The sequence below is a fragment of the Salmo salar genome, chromosome 05 (genome assembly GCF_965601325.2).
Source record: "Salmo salar chromosome 05, fSalSal1, whole genome shotgun sequence".
Classification (NCBI taxonomy): domain Eukaryota; kingdom Metazoa; phylum Chordata; class Actinopteri; order Salmoniformes; family Salmonidae; genus Salmo; species Salmo salar.
In genome coordinates, this window is record NC_138295.1 from 53,730,001 (window position 1) to 53,749,222 (window position 19,222).

At 45.8% G+C, this 19,222-nt stretch overlaps 1 protein-coding gene across 2 annotated transcripts in view; it reads right to left on the reverse strand.

The window, feature by feature from the left end:
* The window catches only part of LOC106605102 (sodium/potassium-transporting ATPase subunit alpha-3), a 25,208-nt gene extending 7,826 nt beyond the window's left edge, over positions 1-17,382 (reverse strand). Inside the window, exons 1-10 of one of the 2 annotated variants that reach the window (XM_014200411.3) lie at positions 17,176-17,382; positions 16,949-17,042; positions 4,093-4,212; positions 3,596-3,655; positions 2,919-3,122; positions 2,477-2,590; positions 2,192-2,326; positions 1,917-2,034; positions 1,250-1,518; positions 281-479 (exon numbers count right to left, since the gene is read on the reverse strand). In XM_014200411.3, the coding sequence (XP_014055886.1) occupies positions 281-479; positions 1,250-1,518; positions 1,917-2,034; positions 2,192-2,326; positions 2,477-2,590; positions 2,919-3,122; positions 3,596-3,655; positions 4,093-4,212; positions 16,949-16,954 (1,225 nt within the window). In that variant the 5' untranslated portion in view covers positions 16,955-17,042; positions 17,176-17,382. The remainder of the gene's footprint in view (positions 1-280; positions 480-1,249; positions 1,519-1,916; positions 2,035-2,191; positions 2,327-2,476; positions 2,591-2,918; positions 3,123-3,595; positions 3,656-4,092; positions 4,213-16,948; positions 17,043-17,175) is intronic. The other variant, XM_014200412.3, reaches the window with a different exon arrangement.
* Between the last annotated feature and the right edge of the window lie 1,840 nt (positions 17,383-19,222).

The window sequence follows — 19,222 nt, forward strand, 5'->3', positions numbered from 1 at the left end:
CTCTAATGTTCACTCTAACACTAACTCTAACACTAACTCTAACATTAACTCTAACACTAACTCCAACCCACACTCTAAAGGCTAGCGCGCATCACACTGAATGTGGATCTAGCATTCGCCAGCCAATCTTTCACCCTCGGTTCTACTTGTAAAATCGGTTTTGCAGATTCATTTCAGAGGTGCTAAGAACTCTCGGCCAGAAAACGCTATTGGTGTGTCTGCGCCCTAACATTATGTCTAACACTAACTCCAACCCTAACCCCTCCTGATCTCCTCTCACCAGACTGGTCCTCGGTGGTGTCGGCCTCGTGGATCTGGTTGTCGAACCACATGTGGGCCACGGTCATCCTGTTCTGGGTCAGGGTGCCGGTCTTGTCGGAGCAGATGGTGGAGGTGGAGCCTAGGGTCTCCACAGCTTCCAGATTCTTCACCAGGCAGTTCTTCTTCGCCATACGCTTGGCGGTCAGAGTCAGACACACCTACAGCACAGAGACAGGGGTTATCCAGGGGTTATCCAGGGGTTATCCAGGGGTTATCCAGGGGTTATCCAGGGGTTATCCAGGGGTTATCCAGGAGCCAGAACGAACAAACTAGAAAGGGTACCTATTCTGGAGAAAATGAGTGCGCTTGCCTCAGCTGTCTAGTTGGTCTAGAGATCTATAATGTATTTCTGTAGAGCTATCATTGGTCTGGATCTAGTCTCAATCAATGTCTTATTATATTCATTGTGTAGTTGGCTGTCTAGTTGGTCAAAATCTACAGTCTAGTTGATCTCGAATGAATCTCATTTACAGTATGCAAATGTGACCATTTCAGTCCTTTTTTTTTTATATATTTGCAAAAAAATCTAAAAACCTGTTTTTGCTTTGTCATTGTGGGGTATTGTGTGTAGATTGATGAGGGGAAAAAACATTTCATCCATTTTGGAATAAGGCTGTAACATAACAAAATGTGGAAAAAGTAAAGGGGTCTGAATACTTTCCGAATGCACTGTATGTAATACATGATATTTAGCAGATGCTTTTATCCAAAGCGACTTACAGCCATGAGTGCATAGATTTTACGTACGGCTGTCCCCGGGAATCGAACCCACTGTCCTTGCGTTGCAAGCGTCATGCTCTACCAACTAAACTGAGGAGGACCACTAGAATCTGAAGTCTAGAGGTCAGGTAGGAGGTTCAGTAGAGTTTCAGAGAGAAACAGCAATAGAGAGGAAGGGTCAGATGGAGAGGGGACCAGGGTCACTCACAGTGACAGTAGCCAGCAAGCCCTCGGGGACATTGGCCACAATGATGCCGATGAGGAAGATGACGGCCTCCAGCCAGGTGTATCCCAGGCAGACGGCCAGGATGAAGAAGGTGATGCCCAGGAACACGGCCACGCCTGTGATCAGGTGGATGAAGTGCTCAATTTCCTTGGCGATGGGGGTCTTGCCCGACTCCAGACCGGAGGTGAGAGTGGCGATACGTCCCATGACGGTACGGTCGCCGGTACACACCACGATGCCACGCGCCGTACCTGAGAGAGAGAGAGAGAGAGAGAGAGAGAGAGAGAGAGAGAGAGAGAGGGGGGGGGGGGGGAATATTAATATTAATTCAGGAAAAGAGAGGTTGAAATGAGAGAAGAGAAGTAAAGGTGGGAACTCTTGTATGCTTATGTGGGCAACTTCTGTGTCAACAGCAGCTCTATGGTATAATATTACGTTTGAATCAGCTTAGTTGAACCAGTCAAAAGCTTAGCAAGCCTTAGTGCTGCTGGGGTGCAGCATCCAATACTGCAGTAGGACCCTGTTGACTGAATTTGGTAGGTCGAGTCTGACACGCAGGAATAGAGAAAAGAGGATAGGAGAATTGTCAGGGACAGAACAGGCGATGTGTCTGTCTGTTTGTCTGTGAGTTAGCAGTTTCTACGGTTACCTTCAACGCAGTTGGTAGAGAAGAAAGCGACATTGCGGGTCTCCAGGGGGTTGTCATGGGTACAGTCAGGTGACCTGCTCTGGGGTTCTGATTCGCCAGTCAGGGAGGAGTTATCCACCTATAGGAGAAGGACAAAAAATATTATGTAAAATGTGTAGCTGTGTGTTATATGAACTATGTGTGTGTGTGTGTGTGTGTGTGTGTGTGTGTGTGTGTGTGTGTGTGTGTGTGTGTGTGTGTGTGTGTGTGTGTGTGTGCGCGCGCGTGTATGGTACCTTGCAGCCGTGAGCAGAGACGACTCTGAGGTCGGCAGGGATCCTGTCTCCTCCCTTCACCTCCACCAGGTCTCCTGCCACCACCTCCTCAGCGTTGATCGTCATCTTCTCGCCCTCACGGATCACCAGCGCTTGCTACAGGGAGAACACAGAGGGAGGGTTAGATAGTCCATACACGCATTCATTTATTCACACACACACACACACACACACGCACACACACACGCACGCACGCACGCGCACACACGCGCACACACGCACACACACACACGCACGCGTGTTTACCTGGGGCACCATGTTCTTAAAGGACTCCATGATTTTGGAGCTCTTGGCCTCCTGGAAGTAGGAGAAACATCCGGTGACCACGACGACAACAGAGAGGACGATACCCAGGTACAGCTGAGGAGAGAGAGAGACAGGAAATCCCATTGTTACACTGTGTACATTGCAGGTCAATGCAGAGTATTCAGCTTCAAACTGAACCCAGACCACCGCGGTAATAGTCACTAGACTAAATGATCATGCAAAAACAGAAAAAAGTGTCAATGACCAGGTACATTAGCCATTTGGGTGTATGTTAGAATTAAGGCTAGGGACCGGTGCTGCTGGCAGTGTGTGTGAGGTTTGGTCAGCTTAGGTATGTGTGGCTCTAACTGTCCCGTATTCTGTGGCTGTGTTTACGTTTAGTGTTTGGGTGCGTGGGTGTGCTTGTGTGTGTGTGACTCACGTTGTCTCCTGCCGGCTCGTCCTCGGTGGCGGCCTGGATGGCGTAGGCCAGGAAACAAAGGATGGCGCCGGTCCACAGCAGGATGGAGAAGCCACCGAATAGCTGGCGACAGAACTTGATCCACTCGGGGGTGGTCGGGGGAGGGGTGAGGCAATTGGGACCGTCCCTGATCAGAAACTCAGCCGCCTTGGCGTTGGTCAGACCCTGGTTGGGGAGAGAGTGGGGTGGGTTAAACCTACAACTGAATGTGTTGAAATTAGGGGTAACAACATAAAAATCCTATTAAATCTAATATGTAATTATAAGCCTGCAGGTATAATGCTTTATGACTACGTATAAGCACGTCTGAGTCTGTACAACATTACAATGAGGCTTCAAATGTGTTACGTCTTCTACGTAGAACGTTTTCAACTGACTCAAAAAGGCTGTAACTTAGTAAGGATCATTATGAGATTATAATTGAGACTTTATAAGGAGGCTTGAGATGTCTTAGAACGCATTAAAACGTTGCTCAAACGGATCCCCCTCAAATACACCGACCGTGTGGCACGAGTGAATGTAAAATACCACCATCTAGTGGCCTAGTAGCAGCTCTGTTAGTGACGCGGCAGGACTCTACTATCTCTGTGGTACAACATAGATAGACCTCTATGGTACAGCGCAGTAGGAGGACTCACCTGGACAATGTCGGTGTTGAACTTCCTGCAACACTCCTCTATGGACATCTTGTGTTCCGTCTGAAAGGTAGAGAGGGAGGGGGGGGATGAGAGAGAGAGAGGGAGACAGAGAGAGAGAGAGCATAGGGAGGGAGAGAGAGAGAGAGAGAGAGAGAGAGAGAGAGTGTGTATGTAGGTGTATTTGTGTGGGAGAGAGACACAGAGAAACATTGAGAATATGCCACAAATATCCCAACAATGAATTTAAAACAAACTAGGAGAATTTGGACTTAATTATTATCCTTCACTTTAAGGTCTTTCTCCAAACTATTTAGAGAGTGTGCGTGCCAGTTACACATTGACTCTTGGGGGGGGGGGGGTACCCTGAAATGATGAGATATTCATACTCTAACTTATGGAGAGGCATTACGTTAGTATTTCAATAATAGTTACGGGGGTGCCCAGCACACCCCTTGAGCAGGGCGGCGTGTGTGCGTCACTGTGTGCCAGTCACTTACAATCGGTACTTCTTTCTTGAGTTCATCCATATCCTTCCCCTTCTTGTTCTTCTTGCTGGGAGAAGATTTGCCATCTTTATCCTGCGTGGTAGCAACGCGGTAACTGTCCGACCGCCCATACTGGGCGGTGGGGGGGACAGTAAGAGAGGGGGGAAGGGATTAGGGGGGGGGGATACTTTCATTATTATTTAAATAGAAACATGGTTAAAGCACCAGACACAACAGACGGGGAGAGGGACTTCATTCTTTTTCTCCGATACCCATTTGATCTTCACAGAGATCACAGACGGAAGGATCAAACGACCCGTCTGGCTTTACTGCAGTGTCTGTCTCCTCTCGGAACCCGCTGTCACAGTTTGTATCCACTGGCCACCTGCTTCATTTGTCATTTATGTGAACTGTCACCAGTTCTCCGCACACACACACACACACACACACACACACACACACACACACACACACACACACACACACACACACACACTAGCTGGTGGGGCACAGGGGCCCTGAAAGAGAAACAGAGTGCAGACACAGTGCATTATCTCAGTCCTCAAAACCTCTCTAATTATACATTTGTATTTTATTTAACGAGGCAAGTCAGTTAAGAACAAATTCTTATTTACAATGACGGCCTACACCGGCCAAACCCGGACGACGCCAATTGTACGCCACTCAATGGGACTCCCAATCACGGCCGGTTGTGATACAGCCTGGAATCGAACCAGAGTGTCTGTAGTGTCTGTAGTGACGCCTCTAGCCCTGAGATGCCTTAGACCGCTGCGCCACTCGGAAGCCCCTAGATTAGATTCATATCAATTCAGTTAGATTGGATACATCAACGTGACTGTGATGTGTTGAATATGAAACCGTTTTGCAGACACACACACACACACACACACACACACACACACACACACACACACACACACACACACACACACACACACACACACACACACACCACACACACACACACACACACACACACACGTCTCCTAGGGCTCAAAGTGTTGCATTAGCTCCATTTCCGATTTACACTAACTGATGCTCAAATCAAATCAATACAGAAGCATCTGACCAGAGTCCCTCAGTTGACAGAAGTTGACAGTTGACAGTTGACAGTAGACAGTAGACAAAATGGCTTTCAGGAGGGTTCTATGGGTCCTAGTGGAAAAGCCGCTCATTGACACAGCCAACACATCAAGGAAACTGACCTCGCTGCAGGATCAATACAATCAGTGATGTAATAAAGGACCAGAAGGGTTAAAGTACCACAGAGTCCAAACGGTTTCCTGTTTGTATCTTACCACACCCCTCACCAAGAACATGTAACTCACACTTTATCATCAATTCTGATGATGTGGTCACTTTTGTTTGTTGTAGCATCATCATCAAGTGACTGTACAGTGTAGTGTTCGAAGAAACACTGGTGGCTATTTTCAAGAAGACATGCTCTAACAAGCTTGGTCTACAGCAATTTTTTTTATTTAACTAGGCAAGTCAGTTAAGAACAAATTCTTATTTACAATGACGACCTAGACTGACGGCCTACGGACGACACTGGGCCAATTGCGCACCACCCTACGGGACTCCCAATCACGGCCGGATGTGACACAGCCTGGATTCGAACCATGGACTGCAGTGACACCCGTTGCACTGAGATCCAGTGCCTTAGACTGCTGTGACACTTGCCACTCGCCACACACTGCTTTTGGTTTGACTGGGTTTCAACTGTGTGACTGCTTGGTTGGAACAAAAGCCTGCACCTACACTGGCCCCCTTTGGATGTGATTGCCCCCACCCTGTTCATTTATTCTGAATAACAAAGGGTAAATACACATTCAAGTCAAGTTTTTATTTTTGCCCTGGTCCATCCCAAACCAAATAGATAGCCTATTGTCCGAGCTAAACACACATTACCTAGGCTCCCACACCGTGATAAACACACGTGACTGACTAAGCACAATGCCATGAATGGGTGAGTAAACTTGCCACTGAAAGTCCCAGTGCTTAATGCGAGTTCAGTTGAGAAGTTTCAGATGTTTTGAATCTTCCACTTGTAGAAGAGACCAGTCTTAAGTGGTTCATTGTGGTCAGAAAGGTTTGAGGAGGATTTATAGCGAGCACCGCAGGTCTCCACTCTGCCCCCGTGATTTACAGAAGTAATACTGGAAGACACTAGAGTCTCCCTTGAACACAAACAAACCCTGAAAAGATTGGTCCAAACATTCGACCAAACACAACTCCCCACAAAACAACACACAATTTGACTACAAAACGTACAAAATCAACCTTCCCACGCGCGCATGTGGATGTCATTATCCGAGAATGTGAGTGAACTCTCGCTGCAACAAGACCAGACAGGCCTAGCGAGCCGAACGCAGAACAAAGGAGAGACTGATAAAAAAAACGACTGCTACTCAAACCCTTTGAGATTGGCCTGCCTGTGTGTGTGTGTGTGTGTGTGTGAACTTCAATATAACATGCAAATGAAATACTCTGGTTGGCATCGAGTTAAGCATCTTCTGCCAAACAGTGTAGGGGTAGATGTTATAGATAAGCTAACAGGTCTGGGTTAGACACACACAGGTGTGGAGTTTCTAGCTAGGCAGGCTTTTCAATGGCTAACACTGAGTGGGCCATAGAAACGCATTTAGAGTACATTGTTAGGTCCGACAGCACACCTGCTCATCACACACACACACACTTACACAATTTAGTGCTAATAAAAAACAACGGAAGAGCGGAGACAGGCATTACAAGAGAGGGATGGACAGAGAGAGATGAGTGAAAAAAAGAGAAAGGCCGTGATGGGGGCAGATGGAAAGAGAGAGACAGCAGTGGGAGGTGAGAGAGAGGGAGAGAAGAGCTCTTCTGTCACGCCACTAATTAGATATTGACCACTATTCTTTGTCTGTTGACTCAGGCTGTGTATATCAGTGAGTGACAGCGTGACTGGGATCCCACTCTGACAGATTGTTCTATAACACTGTGAAACAAACAACCCCACCTGCGGGGTCGCGACCTTTTCAACCTGCGGACCCAGAGAGTGGGTGTTGGCCCCTTACCGTGTGTGTGTGTGTGTGTGTGTGTGTGTGTGTGTGTGTGTGTGTGTGTGTGTGTGGTGGGGGTGTTAATGTGCGTGCAGGCACGTGTGTGTGGGCTAATGCTACTCAATCGTTCATGACACGTATGGGACAACCCAAGCTGCTCCTTTTACCCACAAGATTTCTTCATTGCGGTTACGAGGTCACGGCTATCGCCTAGGTTACAAGGCAGAACATTTAGAGAGCGTGGTTTTGTTCCTCATTGTACAATACAACATGGTGTCTGTCTGTCTGTCCGTCCGTCCGTCCGTCCGTCCGTCCGTCCGTCCGTCCGTCCGTCCGTCCGTCCGCCCGCCCGCCCGTCCGTCCGTCTGTCTGTCTGCCTGCCTGTCTGCCTCTACCATTTGTTGTTGAGGTGAAATGTAAACGCAATGACGTTGTCTCAGAGAAGAAACAGAGACCGCAGGCTGAAATTACAACCACTAGCTCTCACACAGACAGACAAAAGGAAGGCAGACAGACCTACTGACAGACAGACTGGAGGAAGTGGAGTCGGTGACTTACAAAACAGATAGACACCACAGTATAGAGTACCGCATCTCCTCCACACATGGTCATCTTTTCAAGCCGAAGACAGACTGTCTGGAACAAGGAAGACAGGCACATTCCCTTTGGAGCAGAAAGCTAAAGCTACTAGCGTGCTGTTCTACTACCAGAGGATAGTAGAACATCATTGGGTGTGTGTACACCGCGTTCGAAAACAATCGAGCAAGAGTTCATCGGGTTCTACTGATGTCATGCTGCTGTGGTTTGTCTGGTTCTAATGTTCTGTTCTGGTCACATTACCGGGGAGGTTGGCATGGTGACCGAGGCTTAGTGGTGGGCGGTAGCCTAGTACTGTAGGATCCCCTGATCTGATCGCTCAGTAATAATTGATGCCTAGGTAACTGGACATTCTAGGAAATAGCCAACACGTACTGTGTGTCTTTGTGTGTGTGTGTGGTGCGTGTGTGTGTGTATCTTTATAAGAAAGAAAGAGATACTTCCTTATAGGCGCAAGCTATAAGCCTGCCAACAGCTAGGCAGAGGTGAGTCATTGTTGAGGTGGCTACAGTCTGTCTGCGCAGCGAGAACACGCACTGCGGCAGACAGAGAGCGAGAGGTGGGGGGAGCAGAAAATAATAGGAACAGAGAAGGGAGAAATAGGAGACTAGGAGAGATATCGGAACAGACAGTGGCCTATATGTAATGGTTTCTCTGTTATTAATCAGACTCATTCGTTCTGAAGTGAACACAGGGCATGTTTCATATGTTGAACACTTCCACCCTTTAGTGAACTCCAGCAGCCAATACCATCCCTCAGGAGCATGTCAGAGTGTCTGACTAGGGCACACGGGCTTGGGCATGCCCCCTAACGGTGATGGACCTGCGTAGGCATGAGGTGTGGCATTCCGGCCTCTCCTACTGGTATGCACGAGAGGTGAGGGCTTTCACAAGACGGCGGGAAGAAGTTGCAGCGTTTCCGTTTTAGGGAACCTACAAAAAGGGGAAATGGTAACTACTGCAGGAAAACAGTTTGACTGTGTGAAAAAAGCTTGCATTGACTAAAATGGTAGATAGATGGCTCCATACTACACACTTCCTGAAAGAAGTGATATAAACATCATTACCTTGACTGGTTCCCAAATGACACCCTATTCCCTATGTAGTGCAATACTTTAGACCCATACTTTTCCCAATGTAGTGCAGTACTTTTGATAGTGCACTATGTATGGAATAGGGTGCCATTGGAGACGAATCCTCATGTAATCTGCCCTGTGTGAGGTGAATAACAACACTTTCTAAAAGTGACAGTATCTATAACTATAACCATGGCTGAACAACAACCTTCTCCCAATATAGTTTGATTATCTCTTGTAAGCCTATCAGGCCAGCCTGTGACACTACTAGTTGATAGGCTGCTGTGAAGGGATCCTAGCCAATGGGGAAGGTTTCGGGGCGTAGGGTAGTGATGATGACAGTTAAATGTCGATTCCGTCCTGCTGTGCTCTGTGGCAAGCTTGTGAGTGGGGGTGGGGGTGCGTCAGAGGAGGCTGGTGGGAGGAGCTACAGGAGGACGGGCTCATTGTAATGGCTGGATTGGAATTAATGGAAGGAGTCAAATGTGTTTTTTTTATACGTTTGATTTGTTTGATACCGTTCCATTCAATCCATTACAATGAGTCTGTCCTCCTATAGCTCCTACCACCAGCCTCCTCTGGTGTATGTGTGTCTGTGCGTGTGTTGCTCGCGTGTGCTTACGTGTGTGCTTGCCTGTTTGTGTGCGTGCCTGTGCTTATTTGCATATTTGTCTATGCCAGTGTTCTTCAAAGTTGGGGTCGCGACCCTTAGTGGTGTCGCGGGGGAACTGTAGTGGGATCGCCAAAATTATTATTGTTATTATTTAAATAAAAAAAAAAAAATTGGAACAAACAATTAAGAGTACAGTTTATTATATGGGACATTTTATGTTTATAGTTTATTATATGGGACGATATACAAATGTTCTTGAGAAAGATCATTTGAAAAATAAAATTGAATTGAGTAAATCTATTTCTTGGTTTTGATAAGAGATGAAAATGAACTGAATTAAATGTGATTTCTTGATGTAAAAATCGAAATTTACAGATTTTAAGGTTGTGTTATTATATTTGCGATGGGGTGGGGTCACAACAAATTCTTGAGAGAAAAAAATGGCATCCCCAGAAATTCTGGCGGGAAAACATGTGATCCCTGCTGAAAGAGTTTGAATATGACTGCTCTAGGCCTTTGTGTGAACTGTAGACTATATGGGAGTGTGCACAACATTGGTGGGGATAAACTGCATTGTTGGTTAAGGGCTTGTAAGAAAGCATTTCACTGTAAGGTCTACACCTGTTGTATTCGGCGCACGTGACAAATACAATTTGATTTGATAGGGACATTTGGTTCCAACAGCCCTTGGGTATAGGGCTAGGTAGCCACAGGGGGCATGGCCTAGGGATAGGGGGGCTGGTCTGGGTAGGTGGCTGGGCCTGGGTAGGGAGTGGTCTGGGTAGGTGGCTGGGCCTGGGTAGGGGGGCTGGTCTGGGTAGGTGGCTGGGCCTGGGGGCTCATGCTAGTAGGATTAGCTAGACTGATTGCTCTTGTCTTGATTAGCCTACTATATTGTACACCAAATACAGTAACTCGCCCTAGCTAACTTCCAGTAGAGAGTTTCTTCTCCATATTAAAGAGTGATAATGAAATGGGGAAATCACTGCATTAAGACCTCCAGGAAAATCAGATCAAATCAAATTTTATTGGTACACATATTTAGCATTTGTTATTGCGGGTGTAGAGAAATTCTTGTGCTCCTTGCTCCAACAGTGCAGTAGTATCTAACAATTCACAACAATACACACAAATCTAAAAGTGAAAGAATGGAATTTAGAAATATATAAATATTAGATGGAGCAATGTCAGAGTGGCTTTGACTAGAATACAGTAGAATAGAATACAGTATATACATATGAGACGAGTAAAGCAGTATGTAAACATTATTTAAACATTATGAAAGTGACTAGTGTTCCATTATTAAAGTGGCCAGTGATTCCAAGTCTATGTATATAGGGCAGCAGCCTCTAAGGTGCATATCTAAAAATGGTTTCATATCAAGACACGTCTTGGTTGTGAAATATTTGCTTTAATTTCTGGATTGTCAACTTCTTCTCAAATGGTGATTTTCTTAATGTAATAAATATATAAACAATAGTGGGAAACAACCCAATTGGAATGTAGTGAAGTAAAAGTAAAGTTGTCAAAAATATAAAAATATAAACGCAACATGTAAAGTGTTGGTCCCATGTTTCATGAGCTGAAATAAAAGATCCCAGAAATTTTCCATACGCACAAAAAGCTTATTTTTGTCAACTTTTGTGCACAAATTTGTTTGCATCCCTGTTAGTGAGCGTTTCTCCTTTGCCAAGGTAATCCATCCACCTGACAGCTGTGGCATATGAAGAAGCTGATTAAACGGCATGATCATTACTCAGGTGCACCTTGTGACCACTCTAAAATGTGCAGTTTTGTCACACAACACAATGCCACAGATGTCTCAAGTTTTGAGGGAGTGTGCAAATGGCATGCTGACTGCAGGAATGTCCACCAGAGCTGTTGCCAGAGAATTTAATGTTCATTTCTCTACCATTAGCCGTCTCCAATGTTGTTTTAGAAAATTAGGCAGTACCTCCAACCAGCCTCACAATCGCAGACAATGTGTAACCACGCCAGCCTAGGACCTCTACATCCGGCTTCTCTGCCTGCGGGATCGTCTGAGACCTGCCACCCGGACAGCTGCTGAAACTGAAGAGTATCTGTCTAGAATAAAGCCCTTTTGTAAGTAAAAACGAATTCTGATTGGCTGGGCCTGGCTCACTAGGGGGTGGGCTGGCTCCCAAGTGGGTGGGCCTATGTCCTCCCAGGCCCACCCGTGGCGGCGCCCCTGCCAGTCATGTGAAATCCATAGATTAGGGCCTAATTTATTTATTTCACTTGACTGATTTTCTTATATAAACTGTAACTCATTAAAATCATTGAAATCGTAAAAATTGTTGCATGTTGCGTTTATATTTTTGTTCAGTATAGTAAAGTACAGATACCCCAAAAAACGACTTAAATAGTACTTCAAAGTATTTTTACTTAAGTACCTTACACCACTGTAAATAAATGAAGTTATATTAAATTCAATTAAATTGTTTTGATGTTCAGAGGTATGGAATTCCAGCAAGACCCTGAGGTCATGACCTCTGCTTATAGCAGAAATGATACACTGTGTATCTATTTGCATGTACACACACACACACACACACACACACACACACACACACACACACACACACCAAACGTCCTGTATCCTAATTTAGCTCTCGTTGACAAATCATTTGTGTTCCCTTCAACAACAGAAAAACAACAACAAAAGAATCCCATCTTATGGCATTACCCCTCCTGTCCTACCCTCATCCTTCATCCTTCCCCCATGGCCATCTGTCCAGCCCCTGATCTGTTCATCCTGGCAGGCAGCTGTGCTCCAGTTTAGAGTCTGCATGTGTCCTTGTCTCTTGTCTTGCCCATTGTGAGTGCATGTCAGAGTTTTCTTTAGGAAAATGTGACGCAAAACATAGACTGTTTCCTATATGCACTTGAATGATGAATGGGAAGCGCGCTTCAATTACCAGTTGAGAAGTAAAAATAGTAGTTATTTTTAATCGTGGCCTTCAAAACGGTTTTTAACACGCAATTGCATTTAGAATTGTTATGCAATGATTGGGCTCATAAAAGCACGTTTCACTCCAGCAGCAACGAATGAGCTGCTTGAGAATCTGTAGCAGCAGCTCTCGCACTGTCTGACAGATAAACGACTAACGAAAATACACACGCGCCAATTTAATTCCACAAAATTATGCAAATGAACCTATAGACCAGTAAGCATGACGGGTATCGATGAATAGGCTAAAAAGTATTATCGGCCAAAAGTCGGCTACTACCGGCTAACGGAAACCCTGGTATATATGTGTGGATGTGAGTGTGTGTGTGTGTGTGTGTGTGTGTGTGTGCTCCTCAGTGAGAATAGTGTTGTCTAGATTGGCATCGTAAATCTGAGTGTTTAGTGGCCCTTGTAGGGACAACGGTAGATTCTCTATCTTTCTCCTATGAGGGGTTCCCTGAGGATATTCTGTGTGAATGCAGATGATTTCGGTGACAGAGAAATACATAGCAACTCCTGCTCTGGGTACTGTCTTGTCTTATAAAGTCTTCTGGCCTCTGAAGTACCGTGCTACCTGTGACACCGGTCTGGGGAAGGAAACGTCATTCGGGCAGAATGGAGATAAATAAATACATTTAAGCGTTTTCTGTATATTTTCAACAGAGACAAATTCAATTAACGTAGTTGATCATGAAAGGGGGAAGAAAACATACGCAAGCGCACACAAACACACACACAAACAAGCTGGGAGTACACTCTGAATTAGTAATGACTGTGTTGGCAGGGAACCCAACTCTCCTCTGTCTCTCACTCTGCAAACCCCCACTTAACATTTCCAGAACATTGCAGCAACGTTAAAACAACCAGGCTGCTCTATCTTGCATTACAATCGATGAAATGTTTAATGTTATTTGACTAACTCATGACCTTAGTACGGAACCCAATCTGCTTTGAAGGGTAAGGGAGTCATCAAAACTCAAATAAAACCATAATGCAACATTTCCCAAAAAGTCCTTAAATACTTAGATTAATACCCTATTACCCTACCGTATTAACCTACCCTTAAAGTAGGTCCTTCTAGCTGAGCTAGAAGACTAACATTCAAACCATGTCCTTCCAAATGATTCTTTAAGGACAGAACCCTCATGAATATCCCACTAGTATAGTGATTATTGACTATCAGTAGGATGCCCAGGACGGCTCGGTGGACATACACACTGCGTAAACACCCCAGACTCAGCAGCAGGACACGAATGACTGCAGATGCAGTGAGGAGGGGAGTGAGCTAGCACTCTGCACCAAACTCTGGGCTGGGCCACAGCTATATCTACACTCTTAGAAAAAAAGGGGGCTATCTAGAACCTAAATGGGGTTCTTTGGCTGTCCCCATAGAAGAATCTTTTGAAGAACCCTTTTTGGTTCCAGGTAGAACCCTTCTGGGTTCCATGTAGTACCCTTTCCACAGAGGGTTCTACGTTGAACTCAAAACGGTTGTACCTGAAACCAAAAAAGGGTTCTACACGGAAACAAAAAGGGTTCTCCTATGGGGACTGTCGAAGAACCCTTTTGGAACCTTTTTTTTTTCTAAGCGTGTACCTTGTCCCATCATGACCAAGCAAGCCTTACCTAAATACCTACACCCTTACCCTTTCCTATACCCGTCCTGTACACACCTGGCCAGTCTAAGGAGATCGCCAAGCGTACAGCTCTCTACCTCTGTGCCACTGCAATGATTTACCCCCACACCACCTACCACCAATATGCCCTTCCTTTTTTATACTGTATATCCCTTCCATTTCTTCCCTTCAATGAGAGAGGTGATGGGGGATATCAGGGGGAGCAACCCTATGCTCCTCAGTCCCTGTCCAGTGAACTCTCCCTGATATCCCCCATCACCTCTCTCTGTACCCCATACGGATGAATACCTATACCCCCCCCCCTGTCCTGTCATCCCATCTACCTCCTGTCTCTGTGGTAACCAATCCCCAAGAGCAGAGGCAAGCAGGGGAAACAGGAGCCATGGCAATGTGAGCTCAGGTCATTCTCCCGCAACAGGATACAGCCCTCCCCCTCCCTCTCTACACCTACAGATCAGTCACAACTCATCTCATCCCCCTCCCTTCTTCGCCCTGCACCCACCCACCCTCCGTCCTCCACCTCCTTTTCTCTCTTGCTCGCGTGTCTGAAGGTGAAACGTGTGCAGCCATCTTCACTTGCTGTCCTCTCCTCTCCCATTTCTCTTTCTCACTCCCTCTCTCTCCCTTCCCCCTCTCTCTGTCAGTATCATTAGGTTACCCCATCCCTGACTGCACCAGAGCAACTATACACACATCAGCAACCTCAATTGCTCACAACTGGTGTGTCAAATTAAATAGGCTGTCTGTCTGCCTTCAGTGCCCCTGACACTTCGCCCCAGTGTTTGCTTGCTAAAGCATCCCTTTCTGCGTGGCTCGCCGAGTCTGCCAATCACAGCTTTTTAAAGGGAATTTCCACTCAACAGGCACCGCCCCCATTTTGACGCGGCACCCGGCGGCCTTGGGGACGGACTGTTGGCAGTGCCATGGCATAGCGTCATATCGAGCGCCAGGTCGACCTCGCAGAATGTCTTGTATGTTGTCAAAGAATCATAGGGGTGAGATGGGTTAAGGTAAAGGACATATGCCTTCCAATTATATGAACATGTAATTATTATCAGAGGTCACACACATATTTTATTTGCGCGCCGGATGAGGATCCCCCCCCCCCACCCCACCCACTGTCTCATTCACACATAGATCAGACAGTGTAGCCTAACTTTACCACGGAAGTGGTTCGTGCGCAAGCACTTTTTTCACTCCATCCCATTTGACGCAGTGCTTGCTGCTACAGATGATTCTCGCATCCTCATGAATAGCCTTTCACCAACGACTGGTTCATTTCTCGCCGCCCCACAGCAGACTTCGACTGAGAGAAATGCCTCCAAGGCCCACCCAGGTCATAGATGGAGATCGCTGATATCATTCGTGCCTGCTCTGTCGGTGTCTCTTCAATAACGGTCGGTAACCGTGGGCGATCCAGCTTCATCAGCCACTGGGATTTTGTGGCATCATGTCATCAAATTATTTCAACCACCAGAACCGAGTCGGGGATTAAATCTTAAACTCTCATACAATCAAGATACATGATGAGACAGAAATTGCGCAACAGTCCATACCGATAGTCGCAGCATCACCTCGAAATGTTCCTACAGAACTATTCACAGTCAAATTATTATTGGCTTTACAAAACAGTGAAAATATTGGTGTTATTATGAACAATCGACATATTTATTGAGACGTGATGTTTTCCAAAAATATCGGCCAGGGCCGGGCCGCATCCCCCATTTGACGCAGTGAGGGAGTCAGAACTTCGTGTGCATTCTATTCACTTACAAATCCAGCCCCAAATGTATCATCACCCAGCATTCACAGGACATCTTTTTAATCTATCGTGTGTGTTCACTGTCAACGATTATCGAGTCCCTGTTGTCACAAATTAAAGGGGGAATAAGCTGGTGAAGCGCTTATTCCTGGTAACCGCATTATGACGCACGGGTCACCGAAGCTGCAGTGCGCTCAGGCATTGCATACCATACCGAAACACCGGCAATCTCCTCAGTAGCCGGGTAGACTAGGGTAGGCTTTCCAGTTAACTACTTCTTCGTCAAATGCTGCGAAGAAGAAGTTACATGCACTATCGAAGATTTAAAGCAGTAGACAATTGGGTCGCGATGATGCGAGGATAATTTACATGGGCAATAGGGGGAAGGGGGTACTGCAATCATGCACCCATTCGAATACACAGCCACGTATTCTAAAATCATCAAATACAGGCTAATAATAACGGCAGGTGAATAACAGAACATTGTGTCTCATTGAAATCCCTCAGTGACATGCCAAGCGAAGCCTATACGCAGTGGTCTCTCTCGCTAACTCAATCTCTCTCTCTCTCTCTCTCTCTCTCTCTCTCTCTCTCTCTCTCTCTTTCTCTCTCACGAGAGCCGGCTGTCAGAATAAACCGATTACCATGGCAAGGTTATAGACAAAGTGTCACGATATGCCTAATATAGCCTATAGTCTATATTAATGCATATGGCAAACCCCTGAATGAGACAATTCAATCATATTTTATCACTAACTTGTTCGTTCCATATTGTACGAGAAACATATGAAACAGCAGCAAATTACAGTCAATTACATTAAATTATTCCATCAGCAGATTCTAACCAATTCATTGTCAAGTTGAAACAACACAACTGCAGTAGAAATTACAGTGAGCTGTTTTGTGCCCGCTCTAGCCTACTCGCCACATCAATGTGTCGCAGTCTATGAGACCGTAGACTATATAGCCTAAAAAAAATCCGCATTGGAGTCAATGTCACTCAAATATTTCCAGAGGAGAAAAAACATGACACTGCAGTATGGTGCCCTTCCCCGTCAGCATCTGGGGTTTTAAACAGTTTTCAAGGCATTTTTATAACTTTCATGCATCATAAGGCAGTTACAAAGTTGGTAGACGCCGGGCTTACCCCCATGTTGGCGCAGTCAGGCTTCTCTCCTCAGGTGATGCAAAGCTTGAGAGGTGTCAGCCCCTCAGGTGGAATTATATCAAAATGGTATTGCCTTTTAAAAACGTAAGAAAGATTTGTATTCAGTTATTTAGGTAAAAACGAAAGGAAGCGACAAAGACGTCAGTCAAGCAAATTTCTATAAAACAAATGGTTTAAATGATTAAATAAACTGATTTGTCTCTAACCTCCAAAAGGTTACAGTCTTTTCCCCCTCCACCTAAACGTCTTTCAAATGAAATGTTGCGGTCTCAAGCAGAGCATCACGCGAGGATGCGGGTCCTTCTCTTGCTCTCTGATAGTTGCGGTAAAAGACCGATGAAACTCAGAAGCCGCACTGCTCCGGTTTTTTAGGATTTGATCTCCCTCCGCGGCTCTGTTGGCTGCCGCAGTACTCCCTTCTCTAAACACTACCACTCCGCCTATGGAAGAAGCGCCGGTGGGTGTGAGCGATCGCAGCGACCCATTGTAGCAAAGCTGATAAACCATGGACCTGGTAAACCCGCCCAAGGACCACTGAAATTGGCCAATAGGAATTCCGAGCAACTATTTGATGCCAGGAAATCTAGCCAATCATCACAAGTACGTAACACTGGCCAATAGAAGACCTAATCAGCCCCTCCTTCTTTACTGCAGAATTCCAAGGCCGTTAGCCATCAGCATCCTGAGCCCCTAGGCCCGAAATATTGTGTACATGGAAATACAAGGTTAGATACTATTGTCGTGATTGTCTTGTATTCATGTAACTTATTTATGTTTTATAAATTGATGGTATTGTATTGCATGTGATAATCACCCCTGTCTTTCTGGTCGTGTTGGTCACTGTGCACTTCAATGCCTCCCCTAGGCCTGCAATTACATAGCAGACGATGGAGAGAATAGGCTACACTGATATAATAGATCTAGGTACAACAATTATGGTTCTTATTGGACAGTAGACTAGAATATCAATCAATCAATCCATCAAATGTATTTACAAAGCCCTTTTTTTACATCAGCAGATGTCACAAAGGGCTTATACAGAAATCTAGCCTACAACCCCAAAGAGCAAGCAATGCCGATGTAGATGCACGGTGGCTAGGAAAAACACCCTAGAAAGGCAGGGAACAAGGAAGAAACCTAGAGAGGAACCAGGCCAGTCCTCTTCTCGCTGTGCCCGGTAGCATAGAACAGAATAGATTCCAGAATAATATTCCGATATCAGACAGTAAGCATGGACAGGCTATGACTGGTCTCCCACCCGTTGCTCGGACAAGCAGATTCTGTCCATATGAGAGTGTATGTCTCACGCTTCAAGGAACATGGAAATAGCCTATTCGCTGTATGGTGTGTGTGTGTGCGAGACGACAGAGGGGGACGAGAAGAGTTCAGAACTAACAACCATCGAAATTAGAGTGAGAGATTATCAGTGGTGTCCAACTGCAACTGGGTAAGCAAGCCATTATCTGCATGTCTGTTGCAGATGTTGTATGTCTGCTTATCAGGCAGATTACACCCATGTATCTACCTCTTTTTGTTGAAGTAAAAAAACATTCTCTCTCTCTCTCTCTCTCAGAGAAAGAGTGAGACAAACAGACAGAGGTGTGGCACTATGAGGTACGCAGTATGAAGTTGATAGAAATGGAGAGAGAGTGAAAGAGAGAGGCCATGGAAAAGGAGAGAGACAGAGAGGAACTGACACACAGAAAGAGACAGCTGGCCTACATGTAGAAGTAAGTGAGTTGCCATTGCAGGTCACGGATATTCCGTGTGCTGTTTTACCCCTGCATGTATTAAGTGGAGAATGAATGCTGCAGTACACTGGCTGCACTCAGCCTCACAGCTGATTTGCAAGGGAAAGCACAGAGTCACGGTTCACCTTCCAAGGGAGATGCATGGCGCTGCTGCCTCCACTGCCCCTCACAAGATGGCCGAAAGGATGACTAGAGAGAAAAATAACCATACATAAGAAATAAAGGTTGGACAAGGGTTAAAGGAAGGTTATACGTCTTAACAAGGTGTTTTTCCAATTCATTCTCACTGATCTTTAGATGAGGGACACACTTGTCATGACACAGGCCCTATGTCAGATTAACTACCAGTGGAATAACCTTTGTAGGTATGCCGTTTCAGAATGCAATGTCCTGTATGTCCTTGTGGTGATACTGCCTTCAGTGCCTTGACTAGCTCTGCTATTGAGGCAATAAAATATCCCCCGATTTCCACAGATCAGGCTAAAATGAGGGAAAGGGGATA